This window comes from Cetorhinus maximus, chromosome 7 (genome assembly GCF_964194155.1).
Source record: "Cetorhinus maximus chromosome 7, sCetMax3.hap1.1, whole genome shotgun sequence".
NCBI classification, from domain to species: domain Eukaryota; kingdom Metazoa; phylum Chordata; class Chondrichthyes; order Lamniformes; family Cetorhinidae; genus Cetorhinus; species Cetorhinus maximus.
In genome coordinates, this window is record NC_135885.1 from 40,973,879 (window position 1) to 40,994,152 (window position 20,274).

General features: G+C 42.8%; 1 protein-coding gene across 2 annotated transcripts in view; it reads left to right on the forward strand.

The window, feature by feature from the left end:
• Positions 1–20,274, forward strand: part of flt1 (fms related receptor tyrosine kinase 1) — a 248,293-nt gene that overhangs the window by 62,287 nt on the left and 165,732 nt on the right. For both annotated transcript variants that reach the window (XM_078545377.1, XM_078545376.1), the window contains exons 3-5: positions 388–605; positions 6,656–6,780; positions 15,586–15,745. In XM_078545377.1, coding sequence (XP_078401503.1) covers positions 388–605; positions 6,656–6,780; positions 15,586–15,745 — 503 coding nt within the window. The remainder of the gene's footprint in view (positions 1–387; positions 606–6,655; positions 6,781–15,585; positions 15,746–20,274) is intronic.

The window sequence follows — 20,274 nt, forward strand, 5'->3', positions numbered from 1 at the left end:
TCAGAGACGGGAAGGAAAAGGGAGTCTGTGCTTGTGTTTTTGGGGTTTTGTGAATAAACCTATGTAAGGAAAGACTGGCTCAGATTCCTCCTATATGCAGTGAACGAGCAGAGTATTACAACACTAATGGGTTTGTCAGTTGGCCTTCTCTATTTATAGATGCTGATTAACTTGGTGTATATTTCAAGCATTTGCTGTTTTTATCCCACATTTCCACTCTTTTTATTCAAGTGAGTCAAACACATGAAGAAAGCATGTGCATAGATTTGATTTTTGATTGCATATCCAGGCCAATAAATTGGTAACATTGAGACTCAGTATACAGACGATATTTCTAAGGTGATTTAATTTTATTTCAATTAAATGTTTATCTTTTTATTTCCACAGGGGATCATCACACATATCATGGTCCTGGCCAAATCATGTAATTAACGGAACTGAAAGAATAAATATAATTAACTTTAACAGTGGGGACAGCGATAGACCTTACTGTAGTAACCTGACTTTAAGCAAAGCTCAGGCTAAAGACACAGGATACTATTACTGCAATAGCTCATCTTCAAATGCTCGACAAAGAAAGACTGCGCTCTATATATTTGTCAAAGGTAAGACAAACATCACAGTTATTAAAATCCTTTTTATTTCTGCTAAGCTTATAACATTTTACGTTCAATGATTTATTGATTCTGTTAGAAATAAAATGTTAAAAAAATAATGACTAGGTAGAAGCAAGGAAGCAGGTCGGATTTAGACCAAATTTTTAGTAACATTCAATATGGAGTTTAAAATGTGGAGTACAGTGGGACCATACAAGCATAGAAGTTTACAGTGCACAGAAGGCCATTGAGGCCATTGGGCAGGATTTTCCCACTGGAGTCAGGAAACAGGAATATTTTTGGGTCACAAACCTGTCTCCACCAGAAATCTGACCTCTGCAATTTTCCCAGGGTTGAGCCCTTAATTGGGCTGGAGGTGAGTTTCCCACCCAATTAAAGCTAGTGGGGGCATGAATAGAGACAGAACACCCACGGCAACCATCACTGTGGCTATTGCTTGTCTTAAGGGAGTGAGTTTGTGCCAATGCCTGTCACTGCACCACATGGACCCCAGATGGTACAGGGGAACCAGAGGCCTGGCACCCATGAGGGACAGGAGGGCGGTCCTCTTCCTGGAAGGTGCCAAGTGGAGGCCATCTCATCATGCAGCAGGGAAATCTCACTCTTCAGGGTTATATCCGTTGGCCTGAAGGTGTTTCATGGCACCACCTGACCACTCGTGGCACTAGATCCAGTGCCATCTGAACCTGTGGTGCCCCATTCATTGTGAATCTGATGTGTTGTCCAGAATCCGTGAAGAGGGCATCTGTCACTTGGGTGAAGCAGCTGCCTGTGAGATACCACAGAGGTCTACAGCTGACGAGGGCACAAGTGTCTGTGACCATCTTCCTAGAGAGTTGGAGTTCCCTTCGCCGCTGGTTCTTAGTCACCTACTGTTGTCTCTGCTCCTGCCTGTAGATTCTGTGGTCAGAGTGGTGTCCCCTCTCTTTCATGGCCCTCACCCCTCTCCTCTGGCCTCCTGATACCCAGCACTCTGCCATCCTGTGCAGGCTGTTGCTCCTCATCTCCAATGGCCTCGATCTCTGAGGGTGTAGAACCCATTTCCATCTGCATCCTTGCTGGTGCTCAACCGGTGTCCAAACAATAGTGCTCACTACTCCAATGCCTAGGTAATGCCAGGAGGTTGCGGACTCCTTTATTTCTTAATTTCTTAATTCTGGCCCCTCCAATAAATTGTGATGGAATTTTAACAACAAAAGGGTAAGCCCTTTAAACTTTTAAAAACCATTTTTACCTACCTTTTAAACTTTTCTCACCTCCAAATCATGGTTCCTGCCTCCATGCAGCCGGTCTGAAGCCAGACAGGTGCTAAACCCCAGCCATTTCACTGAAAATTTGAACAATTGGAAGGGTTCTTAGCAGAGGGATGAGGCCCTTAAGTGGGCCTCAATTGACAGCCGGGCAGAATGCCCTCCATCAGCCTCCCCACCAGGACTTAATTGGGACAAAGACGGGAAGGCAGCACGGTCCCCTATTGCCACCGTCTTGCCTGATTAAATGACACCACCACTAAACTTGCCATTGTGGGTCGGGGTTGTGGGGGGGCATTAAATTCTGCCTGCCATGTGGGAAGTCCAAAAAGCAAGCCTTGCCAAGAGTTGCTTGCAGACTTCCAGGGCGGGGGGGGCGCGTCGCTCATTCAAAGGCATTCAGTGGCTCAAGAAGGTGGTCCACCACTACCTTCTCAATGACAGATAGGAACCAGTAACACCCTATCCTGAAAATGAATAAAACAAAAAGAAAATACACCTGAGTATTTCTAACGAGGTTCCTGTGAGACACTTAATTGATGTATACTGATTTTGATTAAAAAGAGCCCTTGCAGTCTTTTCAGTATATATCAGTGCTTGGGAAACAGATTGTGATAGAATTAGATTCACTAGTGGTTCTGTATTGTTTCCTGTGGCAGGACATTGTTTAGTCAGCTTCCCAAATTAGCTCCATGAGGGCCACTGATCTGCCTTTTTCCCAGGTTTAGAGTGCAAATTCTGTATTTGTATTGTTTGTAAATACACAAACCACACTAAAAGTTCCTTCAGTTTAATGTGGAAGTATTAATGCATGCCTTAAGAATTACTGTTCTTATCAGCCAATGTTACTTTTTTCTTTTATCATTGGGCAATTACTAATAATAAGATAATGAAAAACACTGCACTCTGATAATCTGCGATCAATTTATTTTTGATCATATTCAATCAATTTTGTTTCTATCATACTGAAAAAATGGTTTCTCCTAATCATCAATGTAGCTAACAAGTTTATTCCTTTACAGTGCTGAATCTGATCTAGATCATCTGTGGGTCCTGCATGGGGTTTCCATTGTTTTAAATTAAAAATTTAGTTATTTTCTAAACTTTTTTACTATCCTTTTCTGAATGCTACCTGCTGGGCTATGATTCCATTGGTGTTCAATTGTCCACTATTAATGTGTGAATCTAGCTAATGAATATTGGTGTCCTATTGATTGTGGAAGGCATCTCAACCATGCCTGATCCTGCCTTCACTTGATGTCCATTCATTTTTACTTCCATCAGGTCTGCTCGAATGTGATCAGGAGCAGTAATCCTTACCATTATTCCCCTCCTTAATTCAGTGGCACTGAAGCCAGATGTAGCACCCTATAAGCACCTTGGTGGAGATTAGTTAACTCAGTGCAGGCTAAGGATCGAACTCAGGGTTTTCTTGGTTTTAAATAGCTCAATTAAATAGCTGATTAAACGCTTTAAGCAATTGGAGGGCCATTTATTTTATTTTTAACAAAGCTGTTTTGGGAATTACAATCAGGACCAATGCTGAATATTCTCATCCTCCAGTTCAAATTCTTCTAAGGCCTAATCCCGCTCTATCTCTGTAATCTCTTCCATCCCTATAACCGTCCAAGAACTGTACATTACTTTAGCTCAGGTCTCTTCTGCATCTCCCAAACACCTCCTCCCACCATTGCAGCAATGTCTTTAGCCATCTAAGCCAAAACCCTGAATTCCCTCCCTAAACTTATCTGTCTCTCCATTTTTCTCTTCCTTCAAGACAATCCTTAAAACTTACCTCTTTGATCAAACCCGTGTCAATTTTTGGCTTATTAAGCTCATGTGCAGCATTTTTGACCATTTTCCTATCTGAAAGGTGCTGTATAAATGCAAGGTGGTATTGTATAGTTGGATAATTACCTTCCAGGATATAGAAGCTTTCCGAGAGCAATACACTGAATAGTATTGTGTTATTAACTTTAACCACAGGAAATAGCATAGTTAAACCCAGCCCTACCTTCATCCATTGTCCCCCACATGTATTTCTAGCAGATATCATTGGATAGCAATGATGAAGGAAACCCTGATTGGTTTTACCAGAATGCAGGAGTGTGGAGGCCAATTGCAACACCTCTGCTGCTTTCCTGTTTGAGGTCAGTAGTTCAGGGTCAAAAATAGGACCTTGCTGAAACCCCTAATTTGCAAGTTATTTGAATTTAAGCTATTCTATATGAAACTTCAAAATAAACCTGAAAGAAAGATAATGGCACACATTTCATTTCATTGCTTCTAAGCATTTTTACTTTGTGAAAATTAGAATTACTTCTCTCTGTATAAAATATCTTGAATTTCATGTTTTTAATTTTGTAAGGAGTCTTAATTTAAAAGAAAACTACATATGGCTGAATTTCAGGATCTTACTGTACTCGTTATGTATGGCTATCTCTTCTGGCTCCAGTTCTCAGCAGCGATGGCATTGATGTCAAAGTATGTAGCAGTCCCAGAGCTTCAGTTGCTGGTGACACTATGTCTGCATGGAGCATTACCCAGCATCTTTTCCTAATACTTCTCATAATCTCCACAATAAGATGGTGAATCTCAGGAAAGCATGTGGCAATCAATAATCTTTACGCATGGAAGTAGCTCTTTTCTTCATTTCGAGCCATTTTTGAATAGTCCACAAGGGAGTAATTATTTTTTTCTCCCTGATAATAGTTGTTGAGGGCGTGTATTATGTAACAAATTTTTTGAAAAAATATCTTAAGAATACAACTTTCTTCAAATGAAAAGAAAACAAATCCAGCCTTTCATCTAATGAAGTGGTTCTCAGGGTATCTTTCTCCTTTTGGCATTTTTTCTTTGTGTGGGATCACAGACAATAGAACTGCTTTACACTAAAACAGCTTGGGAATAAGTCTGTCAGGCAAATTTGGGAATTGTCTGATTAGATGTGAACCGTTGAATCCACTGAGCGAGAAACATTGGGCTAAGCTGTAGTTTTGAACAGTATGGCCATTCCATGGCTAAATTGCCACAATTGTGTGGTGAGGCGATCCTAGTTTGGCTGAGAATTATGAAAATAATCATAATCCAATTAAACAGCAGTTTTTGCCTTGCTGAAAAATAATCTTGGCTTTACATATAACTTGCATGTAAAGCTGCTGTATGAAACCGATTAAGAACAACTTATGCTGTTGGAGAATTTAGTATGCACAAAGAGGTATCCCAGACAACTTAAAAGGCTGCTGTTGGCAAACGGACATTCAATGGAAGTGGAGGCATAAAGGGGAAAAGTATCAAAGAGCATAATTTAAAGGAGGCTTTTGAAGTTGGAAGGGAGCAGAGTAGAAAGCCAGAGATGCTGAATGTTTGGCTGAAAGTTCCCAGGTGATCCTTAAACTTGTAGGTATGCCAATGAGCAAAGTTCTGTACAAGCCTGCAGGAAATGTTGCACAGAGTTTTTTTTCTTACTTGACAGCAATTTTGACCCACAGTATAATTCAGGGCTAATATCCTCAGATTGCTGTAAGTAACATTTGCTGCATCCTAAGAGATAAGGCAGATTATGGTTGCTGCATTTAGGCTGTCCACCCAGAATAACTGAATTGTAGGACTGTATCTGGTTGGTTCACTTCTGAAAACCTAATAATATTCCAATAGAAGCCAGTTACAATTAGCAGAGCAGTTGTAAGATTACTGCTGTTATAAGGGAACAAAGGGCAAGAATTTTCAGGTGGTGAGGTTTTACAGCCAGCTACCTGAAGAGTTGGCGGGGAACCCATGCCCACCGATCACAGCAGCCCCCCAGCTATTTAATGCTCCCAAGAGTGTCAGTTGGCTGGAGATGAAAGTCCCAGCAGCAGCAGCAATGGCCATGGAAACCCCAGATTCTAAGTCCCGGAGTCCAGGTCCAGGTAAGTGCAGGGAGTCTCACAAGGTGGTGAGGCCTGGAGGAAGTGGGGAGAGCGGTTTAGAGGTCTGGGTGGAGAAGCTAGGTTGGGAGGGAGCACCCATGGGGGGCAGAGCTTGGGGGGAGAGGGGGAGGGGGTGGGGCTGGGGGTGAGGGTGGTGGGAAGTGCTCCCCTACCCTTCCCATCCATGGCCCGAGGAGGGTGATCTGCTGAGCTTCCCCTCCCCATCCCTGAACTCCTCCTGCAAGCCTTAGAATTGATAATAATTGGTGTGAAGGTGGGCAGGCCACCAGGCCTCGCCCACCCAACTTAAAATTGCAGACAGGTGGGGGCCGGGTGGGAAGGCAGCTGGAAGGCCACCCGTGGGTTTGCAGGCAAGGCACCGTGAAATTCTGCCCAGATAGTCCCATTGGAATTGCGCCATGTATATGCCCTATCACAGCATTCATCCAACAATGGCGTTGTGCTCTGTTCCTGGCACATGTTTCATTTTAAACCGTAGTGCAAATGAACCTTGATACCTATTGGATACTTTCAAAGTGAGTGGATTATTGACACCAGTGATGCAGGAGTGTCTGTGCCACTGAGATTCACAACCATGGCAAGAATAGAGAAAATCTGTGAAGTTTCTGATATACTTGAGAAACTACCTTAATGATGTTCTTCTACTTAAAGATTTATTTATCTGAAAAATGATTATGTTGCAGATGTGGGCAGGTTTAAAGACAACTGCCATTTTTAGTGAAAAACACTGACACATGCAAACTTCAGCTTTTATTCTGATATGCCTTTGGAAGCATGTCTTTGGGTTGGCAACTTTCTGCACCATAAAATCTTTTTCTTACATTTCCACTGAATAAAAATGTTGATTTTGTTTCAGACAAACACAGACCGTTTGTAGAGCAACACACAGACGTTCCCAAAGTTGTGTATATGACGGAAGGAAAGAGGCTAATTATTCCATGCAGGGTCACAGCCCCAGACCTCACTGTCACTTTGAAAATGGTAGGTTGGATAGGGTATTTATGTAGATTGCTAACAACTAGTAGCACATCGCCACTTCAAGCATATATTTCATGAGTTTTTTTCTGAATCCATTGTAACTGATGCTGATAATGATAGGTTATTTATTAAACTAATTAAACCGCTTGGCATTTGAAGAGTTCAGAGGAAGTGTACAATTTGCTGTAAAGCAGATTGTAAACAAATCTTAGTAATAGTTATGAAAAAAGCTGAAAATAGTAAAACATTTCGGTCATTCAGTTGGTTGATTTCGGCTTTATACACTAATCATGCTGGTCTACCAATTTCTATTCAATTCAAAACTCAGATGCTGCTTTTGGTTGATTATTTAATTTTTTGAGTACTGTTTTGCCTTTGCAACTTTTAAAATGCATATGCAATCTGTGTACTGTTTGAGGAATCTTTAAGATATAACTTGTGCAAGAAATGTATATGACTTTTATTAGTAGTCCCTGATTATCACAGAATCACAGAATTGTCACTGCGCAGAAGGAGGCCATTCAGCCCAAGATGTCGGCACCAACTGTCTGAACTTTACTTCGTGCCATTCTCCTGCTTTCTCCCTGTAACCCTGCACATTGTTCCTTTTCAAATACTGTCTCATTCCTATTTGAATGCCTTGATTGAACCTGTCTCCACCACACTGTCAGGCAGTGCATTCTGGACCCTAACCACATGTTGTGTGAAAAAGTTTTTTTTCCCTATCGCTTTTACTTAACTTTTTCAGCTTAATCAAAATTTTTAATTTTGCTGTTGTGTATGTTCCCTCCAAGATTTAAGAAGTGATTTTGGTAAAAGTCTAGGTGGTGTGTGTTGGTCATCACACTTCCTCATTAGAGGGTTTTGTAGCTTTAAGCAGCTGTGGGTACCTGCAGTGTTTGCACTTATAGACAGATGGGCTTATCTCGTGAAACTGTTTGTCACAGTTAATTGCCAGAAATTATGGGCTGAATTTTCCCCCCGTTGATGGGGAAGTTGATGGGCGGGCGCATACGGGTGCGCTTCTGATCGGCGCCCCCGATCGGAGGCGCGGCGCTTTTTAACGTGGGCAGGCCAATTAAGGCCCGCCCAGCGTGACATCCACAGGAAAACGCTATGCTTGGGGGATTCCTAAAATCGAGAGTGCGCTCTTTTGCGCATGCGCACAAAAGAGCGCACTCATCTCCCTGAGGCTAAGTGCTGCCTCAGGGAGATTGCCTCTACCTTCAAAAATATTAAAAATAGAAAAAAAAAATCTCCCTTACATGACCTTTCATGTGACAAAGTCACGTGAGTTGGGACATGTCCATAATTTTTACAAAATCTTCATTAAAATTTTTTAAAGCCTACGTGAAACCTCATTCTGCCCGTGGATGAGGTTTCATGTTTTTTCTAGTTTCTGCCGGGGCTCCTGGCCTACCCGCCAACCTTAAAGTTGGACGGGCAGGTCCTTTAATTACTTTATTGACCCTGTCAATGGCCTCAATTGGCCATTGACAGGTCAGCGGGCGTGCAGCTGATTTTGCTGCGCTCCCGCCTTCCTGAAAATTTAAATCGAGCGCGGTGACGTCGGGAGTCCCCCCTGATGTCACTGCGTGTCATTTTACGCGTCGGCGAGCGGGCCCCACCCCCACTCACCAACTCGTAAAATTCTGCCCTATAAGTATGGCATTGGGTTGAACATAGGACACTTTGAGTAACTGTAGCTCTAAGCTTTTTTCTCAGTCAATTGTTTAGAAATGTTCCTCCCATCCTCCATTCCTATTAATCCCAAATTTCTACTGTTGTTTTTGCAATTTTGTCTTTATATGTCCACTAACTTTGACCTATGATTCCTCTGCTGTGCTTGGCTGATGTCACTGATTTGAGTGTTGTACTGGCGGCAAAAGATTCTGTGTTTCATTCATCTGTGGTGGCTACAAGCAGAATCATATCATAGAAGATGGGGCGAAAGTAGGAGAGTGCAGAGACAGAGCTTATTATGCAGTGTAACATCTTAAGAAGGGATCAGGACTGCATGCAATGAACATTTAATGAATATTCCTGCCACTTTTTCTCACACCTTCTGTCCCTTTCTCAGCACCTGCTCCTGTTAGGGCCTAACTCAATTGTTTTTACTGCCACCTGAATTTAATGAACACAGGAAATGTTGAAGAAAGTAAGACATCAGATTAAGAAATTTGAAGTAAAAGAATTTGAATTTACATAGTATCTTATCACATCCTTCAAATAGCTTGAAATGCTTCTCATACAGTGAATTGTTCTTAAATGTAGTACTGCTGTTGTGTAGGCAAACATCTTTACAATGAGTAAAGTAAGCAGGTAAGAATACCAGAAGAAAAATTAGGAATATAAGAAAAGAAAAATGATTAAGCAAATAGAAAGGAAAAATGAAATGAATATAAATTTGAAATAAAGAAATTCACATATATCCATAAAAATTGAAAGATTTTTGATCTTTACTTAGTCCTGGCCATATTAAATAATGTTGTGTGAAAAATGTTTATACATATCAGTAACTTAAAAAATTTCTAACTTATTCAGTTTGATTAATTTCCGCACAATTATTATTTGAAGCAAACTTGAAATACAAGGTTTGCCGGATTTATTGTGGTCCAAGAATAATTATAATTTACTCTGTAAGGAACTTAAACTGCAGTAATCTTAAAGTGTTTGGAAGTACATTACATTTCATTTTTTTGTAGGCCTAAGTATACATATACACATATATATTTTCAAAGGATATGTTCTAGCCTGGGTAATAGGATGAAAATATTTCCCATTGAGCAGTATAATCCGCAAGCAGGAGTTTCCATAAAGTACCCAAGTTTGGCAGCACAAAGCAGAGACAGTAGGTCTGTATCCTGTGTTGACAGGAAGTCAGTGAGATAGGCCCATAGTCACATTTATTGCATCCTACTCGAGGCATCCCTCCTGTCCCACCCTGTAGAACACTTTACAGGAGAAACGTCTATGCAATTACGTTTGTCTTATATTGTTGTTTCCTTTTGCATCAAAGCACTTAGTTGGCAAAGTCTGTTCTATGGGACTTGCTTTATTTTCTATTTTTTTTGCCCCTTTCTTCCCAAGAGAGCCACTCACCACAATGAAACTGCTTTCCGCTGAGAGGGTGGAATTCTCTGTGATGTAAACGTTTCAATCACTAACTTAAATGCCAATCCCTGCTCAGTTAATAGAACTGGGATGACTATATATTTTCTTCTCCTTGAGATAAAGTAGTTACTGTAGTTTAGCATTCCATAACAAAGCCCTAGCAAAAATGGAGTCAATGGGAATCAGGGGGAAAAATCTCCGCTGGCTGGAGTCAGACCCAGCACAAAGGAAGATAATTGTGGTTATGGGAGGTCAGTCATCTCAATTCTAGAACATCCCTGAGGGAGTTCTTCAGGGCAGTGTCCTCGGCCCAACCATCTTCAGTTGCTTCATCAATGACCTTCCTTCCATCATAAGGTCAGAAGTGTGGATGTTTGCTGATGGTTGCACAACGTACAGCACCATTCACGATGACTCAGACACTGAAGCAATCCATGTCCAAATGCAGCATGACCTGGACAATATCCAGGCTTGGGCTGACAAGTGGCAAGTAACATTTGCGCCACACAAGTGTCAGGCAATGATCATCTCCAACAAAAGAGAATCTAACCATTGCCTTTTGACATTCAATGGCATTACCATTGCTGAATCCCCCACTATCAACATCCTGGTGGGTTACCATTGACCAGAAACTGAACTGGACTAGCCACATAAATACTGTGGCTACAAGAGCAGGTCAGAGGCTAGGAATCCTGCGGTGAGGAACTCACCTCCTGACTCCCCAAAGCCTGTCCACCATCTTCAAGGCACAAGTCAGGAGTGTGATGGAATACTCTCCACTTGCCTGGATGAATGCAGCTCCGACAACACTCAAGAAGCTTAACACATCCAGGACAAAGTAGCCCGCTTGATTGGCACCCCTTCCACAAATGTTCACTCTTTCCACCACCGACGAACAGTAGCAGCAGTGTGTACCATCTACAAGATGCACTGTAGAAACTCACCAAGGCTCCTTCGACAGCACCTTCCAAACCCACGACCACTACCATCTAGAAAGACAAGGGCAGCAGATTGATGGGAACACCACCACCTGGAAGTTCCCCTCCAAGTCACTCACCACCCTGACTTGGAAATATATCGCTGTTCCTTCAATGTCGCTGGGTCAAAATCCTGGAACTCCCTTCCGAACAGCACTGTGGGTGTACCCCACACCACATGGACTGCAGCGGTTCGAGAAGGCAGCTCACCACCACCTTCTCAAGGGCAACTAGGGATGGGTAATAAATGCGGCCTGGCCAGCAACACCCACATCGAGTAAAAATGAATTTTAAAAAATAGAAGGGACTGACCAAGGCATCAGAAAGCCCTCACCTGAGCATTTTATTGATAGGTCAGCTGCATAGAGTATAGATATAAAGATTGCTTTGTGGGAGAAGGTATGGTGTGCTGAATGACTGTAGCCAGCAAGAGCTCATGTTATGAGGTTTACCAGGTCCCACAGCTGCTTATCACCAAAGTGAGGCCCAACAAGTCTTCTTATAAGTGTATCTTTCTATCAGTCCCCTGACAAACTGGTTCAATGTAGAATGAATTAACATTGTGCTTAGATTTCAGTGTACAGGGGAGAAAGCTATTTAGCAGAATTTTGCTAAGAAAGATGTAACCTAAAAATCCCTTAATTTAAATATTGGCTATTTAAAAAATAATATTCTAATGCATTCAGTGTTGAAGTAATTAGTTATAACATAACTTAGAATTCAGACGGGTTTGTTATATGTTATAAATCATGTTAAAAAATCATGTTTAATACACACTATGCTGATTTAAATAAAACAAAATATCAACTCTCAAAATGCTAACTTAAGTTTTGATTCCTGTCAATGGCAATTGAACGTACAATCACACAAGGAAAAGTCAAGATCACGTTGATCACTTTGGACATAGCTTGCCTCTCAGTGAAGAGAGGTTACAAATAACTACATTTTTTCAGTATATTCAGAGACTATTGTGGATTGAGAAATACTCTGCAGTTTCAATCCTCTGATGAAGAAAGTGACTTGATGATATATCAACCTTTACACCTTTATCAGGGTGAACCCATGGGAAGAATTTTTCTGTTGGTGTGCAGGGGGCGGGACCTGCATGCTGACATGTAAAATAACGAGCGGTGACGTCGGGCACGCGTCCTGATGTCACTGAGCGCCATTGCGATATTTCGTTGGGCGGGCGTTTGATGATGTCTGTTGCGCGGCCGCCAATAATTACCGGGTCAATTAGGGTACTTGAGGCTCCAATTGTCCTGGATTTTAAGGCGCCTGTGCGATATTCGCCTCGTCTTATGAGCGCAACGGGCTTGTGGCTATCCGAAACTTTAATGACCCTCATCCATGGGCGGGAAAGAGGGATCATTGTTTTTGCGAATCCAGACATTTAACAGTTCGTGCTCAGAAGTTATTGAAAGTTGCGTGTATGAGGTGGAGAAGTCTCAAACACATAGCAGCTGCTTGGACTGCACTCATTACCTTCAGGTCAGCACTTTTCAGTGAGAATTTGTTTTGGGGCCTGTCGGTTTCAGCAAGCCTCCCTGAGCCTGGGAATGGGAGGTGATCTCTCCACTGGAGGCACCTCATCGGAGGAGGAAGGAAAGGCTGGAAGGGGGAGGAGGCCAGAGGTGCACATTCAGCCTCCAGGGGAGCCACCTTTGGGAGGACAGGCGGAGGCACAAGGGGTGCAGGGCCAAGAGGTAGTCCAAGGCCCAAGGGGCTACAGAAGACGCCACTATCCTGCTGCCAGGGTATACAGAGCGTGAAGCACCTACCTCAATATGTCGGAGGTGCAGTGCCAAAGGAGGCTCCGTCTGTCAAGGGGACAGTCAACACTATCTGTCAGATGATTGGTCCAGGGATCTCAGCTAACTGTATGGGTGGACACCCCATGCCCGTCTCTCTAAAGGTCACAGCTGCTCTCAACAATCTATGCCTCCAGCTCTTTCCAGGGCTCAGTGGGTGATCTTTGCGGTGTCTCCTAATCAGCTGTCCACGCTTGTGTCAAGTAGGTGACAAACGCTCTGTTCAGGCGTGCACTGACCTTCATCCACTACCGCTGGGACGAGGCCAGCCCGACAGAGCGAGCCAGAGGCTTCACGGCCATTGCTGGCTTCCCCCACGTCCAGGGTGCTATAGACTGTACACATGTGGCCATCAAAGCGCCAGCAGGTGAGCCTGGTGCCTTTGTCAACAGGAAGGGCTTCCACTCCATAAATGTGCAGATGGTATGTGATCACAGGATGCAGATCCTGCAAGTCTGTGCAAGGTACCCAGGCAGCTCCCACGACGCCTGCATCCTCAGACACTCCTAGATCACAGAATCACAGTGCAGAAGAGGCCCTTCGGCCCATCGAGTCTGCACCGACGCGTGAGAAACACCAGAAGCTGGGGCTCTTCAGTGCTCCAGCCCGGCTGGATGGTTGGCTGTTGGGAGACAAGGGCTATCCCCTCAGAAGGTGGCTCATGACACCTCTCTGCCATCCAAGAACAGAAGCTGAGCAGCGGTATAATAGAAGTCACGCCTCCACAAGGGCTGTGGTGGAGAGAGCCATCGGTCTTCTCAAAATGCGCTTCAGATGCCTGGACCGTTCCGGGGGCGCACTCCAGTACCCCCCAGATCAAGTGTCACTTGTAGTGGTTGCATGCTGTGCTCTTTACAATCTAGCTCTGCAAAGGGGGGACGCGTGGACAAAGAAGATGTAGATGGAGTGGCTGGAGCTGAGCATGATGAGTCCAGCAGTGAGTTTGAGGATGAGCATGCACAGGGAAATGATGAGGGGGCACAGGCTGACCCGGGCATGCTCCAGGGAGGCAGGGACACCCAGGACGCTCTAATCCAAGGAACCTTTAGCTAGCACAGCACATATGGATCTGGAACACAAGCCTGGCATGTATCCTCCATCCGGGAGACCTCATCTGTCTGGATAGGAGGATTGGCGATGGGCGCCGTGAATAAATCTAAAAGACACACAAATTACTCATCAAATCTCAGGAATCCAGGCACCTTCCCAAAAATAGAGGCACCCACAGCCATTTGAGATGACGTAAATTTAATACTGTAACCAACGTCTTTTCACATAACAGAAATAAAATGGTGTTGCATTCATACAAAACTCGATACAACTCTTGAGGGAGTGGGGTGGTGCCAACAGAAAAGCACCGGTGATGAACCCGGGGTGTGCCTAAGATGCCTTCAACTTTCGTTTGCAAGTGCTACGGCTTTGTGGTGCCCCATCGCCGGCAGTGGCATCTGAGACAGCCTGCTCTCTCTGATGTCCTGTTGGCCTCGATAACCTTGGCGGACATCCTCTGGCCCGTCCAGCCTGTGATGGACCCGCCTGGGAGGGAGCTGCCAGCTCCACAGCTGGCATCCCCCCAGTCGTTGCAGCCTCATTGGGTACCGTGGTCACTGGCAGAGGGGCGGAGAAGCTGTCGCCCTCATCCGTGGCGCCCTGAGAGGTGCCAGCAGAGATGACAGGCAGCTGCACCGCCGATGTGAGGTCCATTTGGCCCACCCTGCTCAACGTAGATGGATGGGCACCGAGGTGGGATACCTGGTGGCCAAACCACCGCCCACACGGGCACTGACCAGACGAGGTCAATGCCCCTGTGAGGGCGTGCAGGTCCAAGCACAACCCCAGGAACACCTGATCCTGTTCCTGGAGCTGCCTCTCCATGAGAGTCGCCAATCTCTCCATGGAGGAAGCTTGGCACTCAGCCATGATGCTCAATGCATCGGTCACAGCCATTGGACCCGGCAGCAATTGCCGTTCCGCCTGCGCCTGCCCATTCCCGCCATCCCCAGGAATCACAAAACACATTGGGTGGGCCTTAATTGGCCCGACTGCGCAAAATGGCGGCACCCGCTCCCTCACTCCCCGCCTGATATGGGGAAAATTCTCCTCCATGGGAATTGAAAATTTAGCTGGATAAAGAAATAGTGCATAGCATTTATTAACATGGAAGGAGAAAAGATGAAAGCATAGGGAAATTAGATTCAATATGAAATGACTTAAAACAATTCACAGAAAAATATGAATTAAAAAGGCACATTTGTACTTTTTACAAAAAAATTGAGCAGCAGTTTTTGATCCACTGATGGAATTGAACTGGTTCTATAGCAAACAATAAAAGACACAACAGTTTGACAGGGAATAGGATTACAATGCCAGTACATTTAATACGTACCATACTCAAATATAATAACAATTTTGGTTTTTTTTGCTAATTTATGTCTCAATTATATCATTGTACTTTAATATATTTCAAAAATCTAGACCATAATTAAAACGTTAATCTTCTGTAAAATCAAGTAAACATTTTGTAAGGTTATATTAGGAAGAACAAACTGAGATGGAAGAGACCAGGGGAAAATGTTACACAAAAGCTCTCTTCAGATAAATCTTTGCCCTATGTGTGATTTCTGAATGCTGAATAGCTTTACTCAGAATGCCTACACTCACTGTGGATAAATTCCATGTTGTATTAGTCGGCGTCCGTAAATTGAAAGGCATGACAGTTATTTAAATAGGCTTGCTAAAAATATGGTGTATTGTTTGAAATTATTGCTTTTGATTTCCCAACAATTAATGAAATTTGAGGTAATATTTTAGTCAATTTGTCCTTTACCATAGAAATGCTCATATCAATATCTTCTCGCCCTGAGATAATTCACTATAATGACATAACTTCTGTCTTTTACTTTTAGAACTTCTTATCCTTTATCATTGATGGAAAGGAGGTTATGTGGGACAACAAACGAGGATTCGTTATTCCCAAACCCACATATAAGTTTATTGGTCTGCTGTCATGTGAAACCAGTGTGAATGGAAAGACATTTCGTTCTATTTATTTAACACACAGACAGGGTTTGTAGCTCCACTTCCTTTTGTTATCTGCCATTATTATAACTAGTCTATGTATATTCATTGTATTGTACTTTATTATCCACCAAACAGTTCTTTGCCAGGCTAATGACAGATCCACAAATAATAGTGGTGACGTCGTAGAGGCATTTACATCGCAGAAGGAGGCCATTCTGTCGGTTGAGTCTGTGTTGGCTCTCCTTGGAGCAATCCAGTCAGTCGCTTTGCCTCACTCTGTAGCACTGCAAGCTTGTTTCCTTCAATTGCCCATCCAATTTCCTTTCTCAAGTTATGGTTAGTCTCTGCTTCCGCCACTCCTGTGGACAGCGAGTTCCAGGTCATTATTACTCACTGCGTAAAAATGTTCTTCCTCACAATCCCCCTGCATCTCGTTCCCAAAACTTTAAATCTGTGTCCTCTAGTCCTTGTACCATCAGCGAATGGGAAGTTTTTCCTTGTCTACCTCTATCTAAACTGGTCATAATCTTGTACACCGCCATCAAATCTCCCCTCAATTTCCTTTGCTCCAAGAAGAACAAGCCTAGCTTCTTCAATCTAACCTTGTAACTAAAATCCCCCATCCCTGGAATCATACTGCTAAATTTCCTCTGCACCCTCACATCCTTCCTAAAATGTGATGACCAGAACTGGACGCAATACTCTAGTTGTGGCTAACCAGAGCTTTATAAAGGTTCAGCGTACCTTCCCTGCCTTTGTACTTAATGCCCCTCTTTGTGAAGTCCAAGATCCCATATGCTTTGCTAACCACTCTTTCAATACGTCTTGACATCTTCAAAGATCTACATACATGAACCCCAGGTCCCTCAGTTCCAGCATACTCTTTAGAACTATACTAAAATGTCTATATTGCCTCTCCCTATCCCTTCTGCCAAAATTCAGCACCACACACTTATCTGTATTAAATTCTATCTCTCACTTGTCTACCCATTCTCCTCTCCTATCTTTGGCCTGTTGCAGTCGATTGGTATCAACCTCACTGTTTATCCTTCCTCTAAGTTTGGTACCATAGGCAAAAATTGAAATTTTACCCTGTATTCCAATATCCATACTTGGCATTCAAACCCTGCATTTAAGTTTCTTGAAACCTGTAACACTTCTCTCCTCCTATATGGTATTTCTCCCTTCCATCTCTGCCTCCCTCCCCGTGCCCCCCCCCCACTCCACGCACCGCCCCCCCAACTCCTCCCCCCCCCCCCCCCCCCCCCCCCCCCCCCCACCCTCCCCAACTCCCCAACCCCACAACACCTGGGTTCATGTACTTCTAGCTGATAATTTTTGATTCTTAGTTTCTGCTGTAGTGCTTGTGAGTTGTATAGGAGCAGGTACAATCAAACTAAGTGACTTGATCATTAAATTTCCCCTCCATCTCTGTGTCCTCTTAAAAGACCCCCCAGTACATCCTCATTTGTAGGATGACACTCTCAAAATAGTGACTGCTGAATAACTAGTTATTTTTTTCTATATCCATCTAACTGTTTAGTTAAAATCAAAGCAAAATACTGTATATGCTGGAAATCTGAAATAAAAACTGAAAGCTAGGTCAGGCAACACCTGTGGAGAGAGAAACAGAGTTAACATTTCAGGTCAAAGACCTTTCATCAGAACTATTTATTGGTATATTTTGTTTCAAACATAATAAATTAAGGACTTGAACCAACTCAAAAGATTTCGGGGACCCAAAACAGACAATTAGTGCCTGACCAATTTGACTGTACCTAGCACCACTGTGACTGGATTCTGGGGCTCCTCTATTGTTTGGTGCCAGAATCAAATTAATATTGGAAAAGGTGGAATCCATGCCTCAAAGATTGGTAGCGCTCTGTCAGAATGTAATGACTTGTTGGAAATCTATCATATTTTTGGTATTGAACATATTCTTTAGTAATGCTTGGATGAGTCTTCCCCCTTATGAATGTTTGCTCAGATTTAACACAGTATTATATACTATTTGCAGCATAGAGAGAGGGCATTCAGACCAACAGGCCCATGTTGTTTATGCTCTACATGAGCCTCCTCCCACCTTACTGCATTTAATCCCATCAACAGATCAATTTGGAAGACCTACCCTGATATCAAGTGTAAGGTTGAAAGGTTGCCTCACATAAATTTCATCACTCAAAACGTTGAAGCATTGATCTGCTTGGTAGGACATCACTGGAAAAGAGATTTTTAAACATTTCAGTGCTATGCTTGTAAGCATTTGGATATTTACTAAAATCATTAATTTCATTCTTTAAAGTGCATCTGACTTGTTAATCAGGTTACACATTTGCCAAATATTTTACATAAATACTAGCTTTCACAGGCAGAAAGTAGCACTCTTACCCTAAGTTTTAATGACTCCCATGTGTTGTAGATATTCCTGAATAATTTAACAATCTTCTGAATATTATCATGAATACTGTTTTAGTGCTGCCATGCTTTGAGTTGATGCTTTCTTCTTGCTCCTATTTTTCCTTTCTTGGGTTCTATCCTTCAGCCAGGCACTCATCCTTGAATATGATTCTGCAGCTTCCTGTAGCTCTACATTATCATAATGTCTTGAAAAATTATAATGATGAATCTGCAGAATTACAAAAATATTTATTTTAATTGATGTCAATGATTTTATAGTTAATGGGATTGACAATCAGCAAAAGCTAAGAACAAATTGGCAGGTTATAGCTTCTACATTGGAATACTACTTTTATTTTATGATTTGTATTTCAGACCTTATCCGTTTTAAGCTGATCTTATAGCTTGATTTTTTAATTGTTGTGAATCCATGTTTAGCCCAACCCATATAACTTTCTTATAACTTTTAAAATAACTTGATTTTTGTCACACCATATAGTACTGATTTGCTGTGAGTTTCTAATGCTGATTTTTTAAAATATAAGTATGCCCTCCTCTTTGTGCCTATCAAATTATGAACCCCACCCCCACTGCTGCCCCCACACTCAAGTCATGGATCATTCTACAAACTCTCCTGCCAGGTTGTGTCAATGTAATCAGTTGCTAGAAAATACATTACTCCTTACCAGATGACTCGCCCTCTTATTGCCCGCAGTCCATTTCTGTTAAGAAAAAATGCCTTAAATAAGAAATCTCTCCAGTATGTTCTTGAACTGCTTTTCACTTAGATATACAGTAATTATAAATCTTGATATTTATATTTGAATAGAAAATTCATGAGGTACACTTTGTTTAGTTTCTAATTCCAATATAGACTAGTAAATATACATTTTTTAGTGTGAGACGAATGTATGTAGTTACACGGAAAGAAAATATATCTTCCTGAATTTTGATTCGAGGTAAAAATCTCAACTTTTTAAAAAATGATCCCTCTTTCAAAGATGAGTTACAAAAATTCTTTACTTTTAACGCCCTTTTTCCATCCAATTATCAACTTCCTTAGGCCAGAAATTTCCTCCTGTCAGTGAGGGGGGGGGGGGGGGGGGGGGGTGCGCGGTGTGCTGGGGCGGGCGCGAACCCGATCGGCGCCCCCTGTCGGGGACGCGCTGCCATTTTACATGGGTGGGCCAATTACTGGGCCAGTGTGACACTCACATGGAAGTGCTGAGCACTCCCTGTGCAGGCGGGGGGAGTTCCCTGAGAGGTTCCCTGCGCTCTTTCGCGCATGCATGTGAAACAGCGCAGAGATTTCCCTGAGGCACGGAGTTGCCTCAGGTGGATTTGTTTCAGTGCTAAAGTTTTAAATAAAGGTTTTGAACACTTTTAAAACATGTCCCCTCATGTGACACTATCACATGAGCTAGGACATGTCAAAGAATAAAAGTATTAATTTTTATTAGATTTTAGAACACTTCATGAAGCTTTATCCTGCCCGCGGATGAGGTTTCATGAAAAACGCAAAGGCCGCTTGGGCTCTTAGCCTGCCGCCAACCTTAAGGTTGGATGGGCAGCTCGTTGAATTGAATTAATTAGGTTTTAAATAGGCCTTTGACAGTTCGGTGGGCACAACTAGAAATCTAAATGATGTGCGGTGACGTCAGGATGCACACTCGATGTCACCGTGCGGCATTTTACTCGTTGGCGAGTAGGCCCCGCCCCCGCTCACCGACAGGAAAATTCTTCCCTTAGAATATAACACTTTTAAAAAGTGTATGCTAATGTTCTCATTTGTTTGGAAAAATGCACCGAGTTCCACAATGTGGTTGTCATGTCAGCCTAAATGTCATTACTTGTGGTTTTTCAATGAATTTATCTTTACTACTGTATGTTAAAGGGGTTCTCCATAATAAGTTCATGTGGCAGCCCTCAATAGTCTCAGCAAAATATTCTCCTATTTAAAAATACATTGTTCGGATATTATGGTCAATGGCAGTATGACCTTGAAGGAAGCTGCCCACAAAGCCAATCCCTGAGGCATCAATTTCACCTTTTCCAACATTAATTTGATTCTGGCTGAAACGATAGAGGAGCTTCAGAATCTAATAACAGTGATGTCATTGAGCAGGTTAAGTAGCCAATCACATTAAAGAATTTTCACAGACAGGAAAACCCAGAAG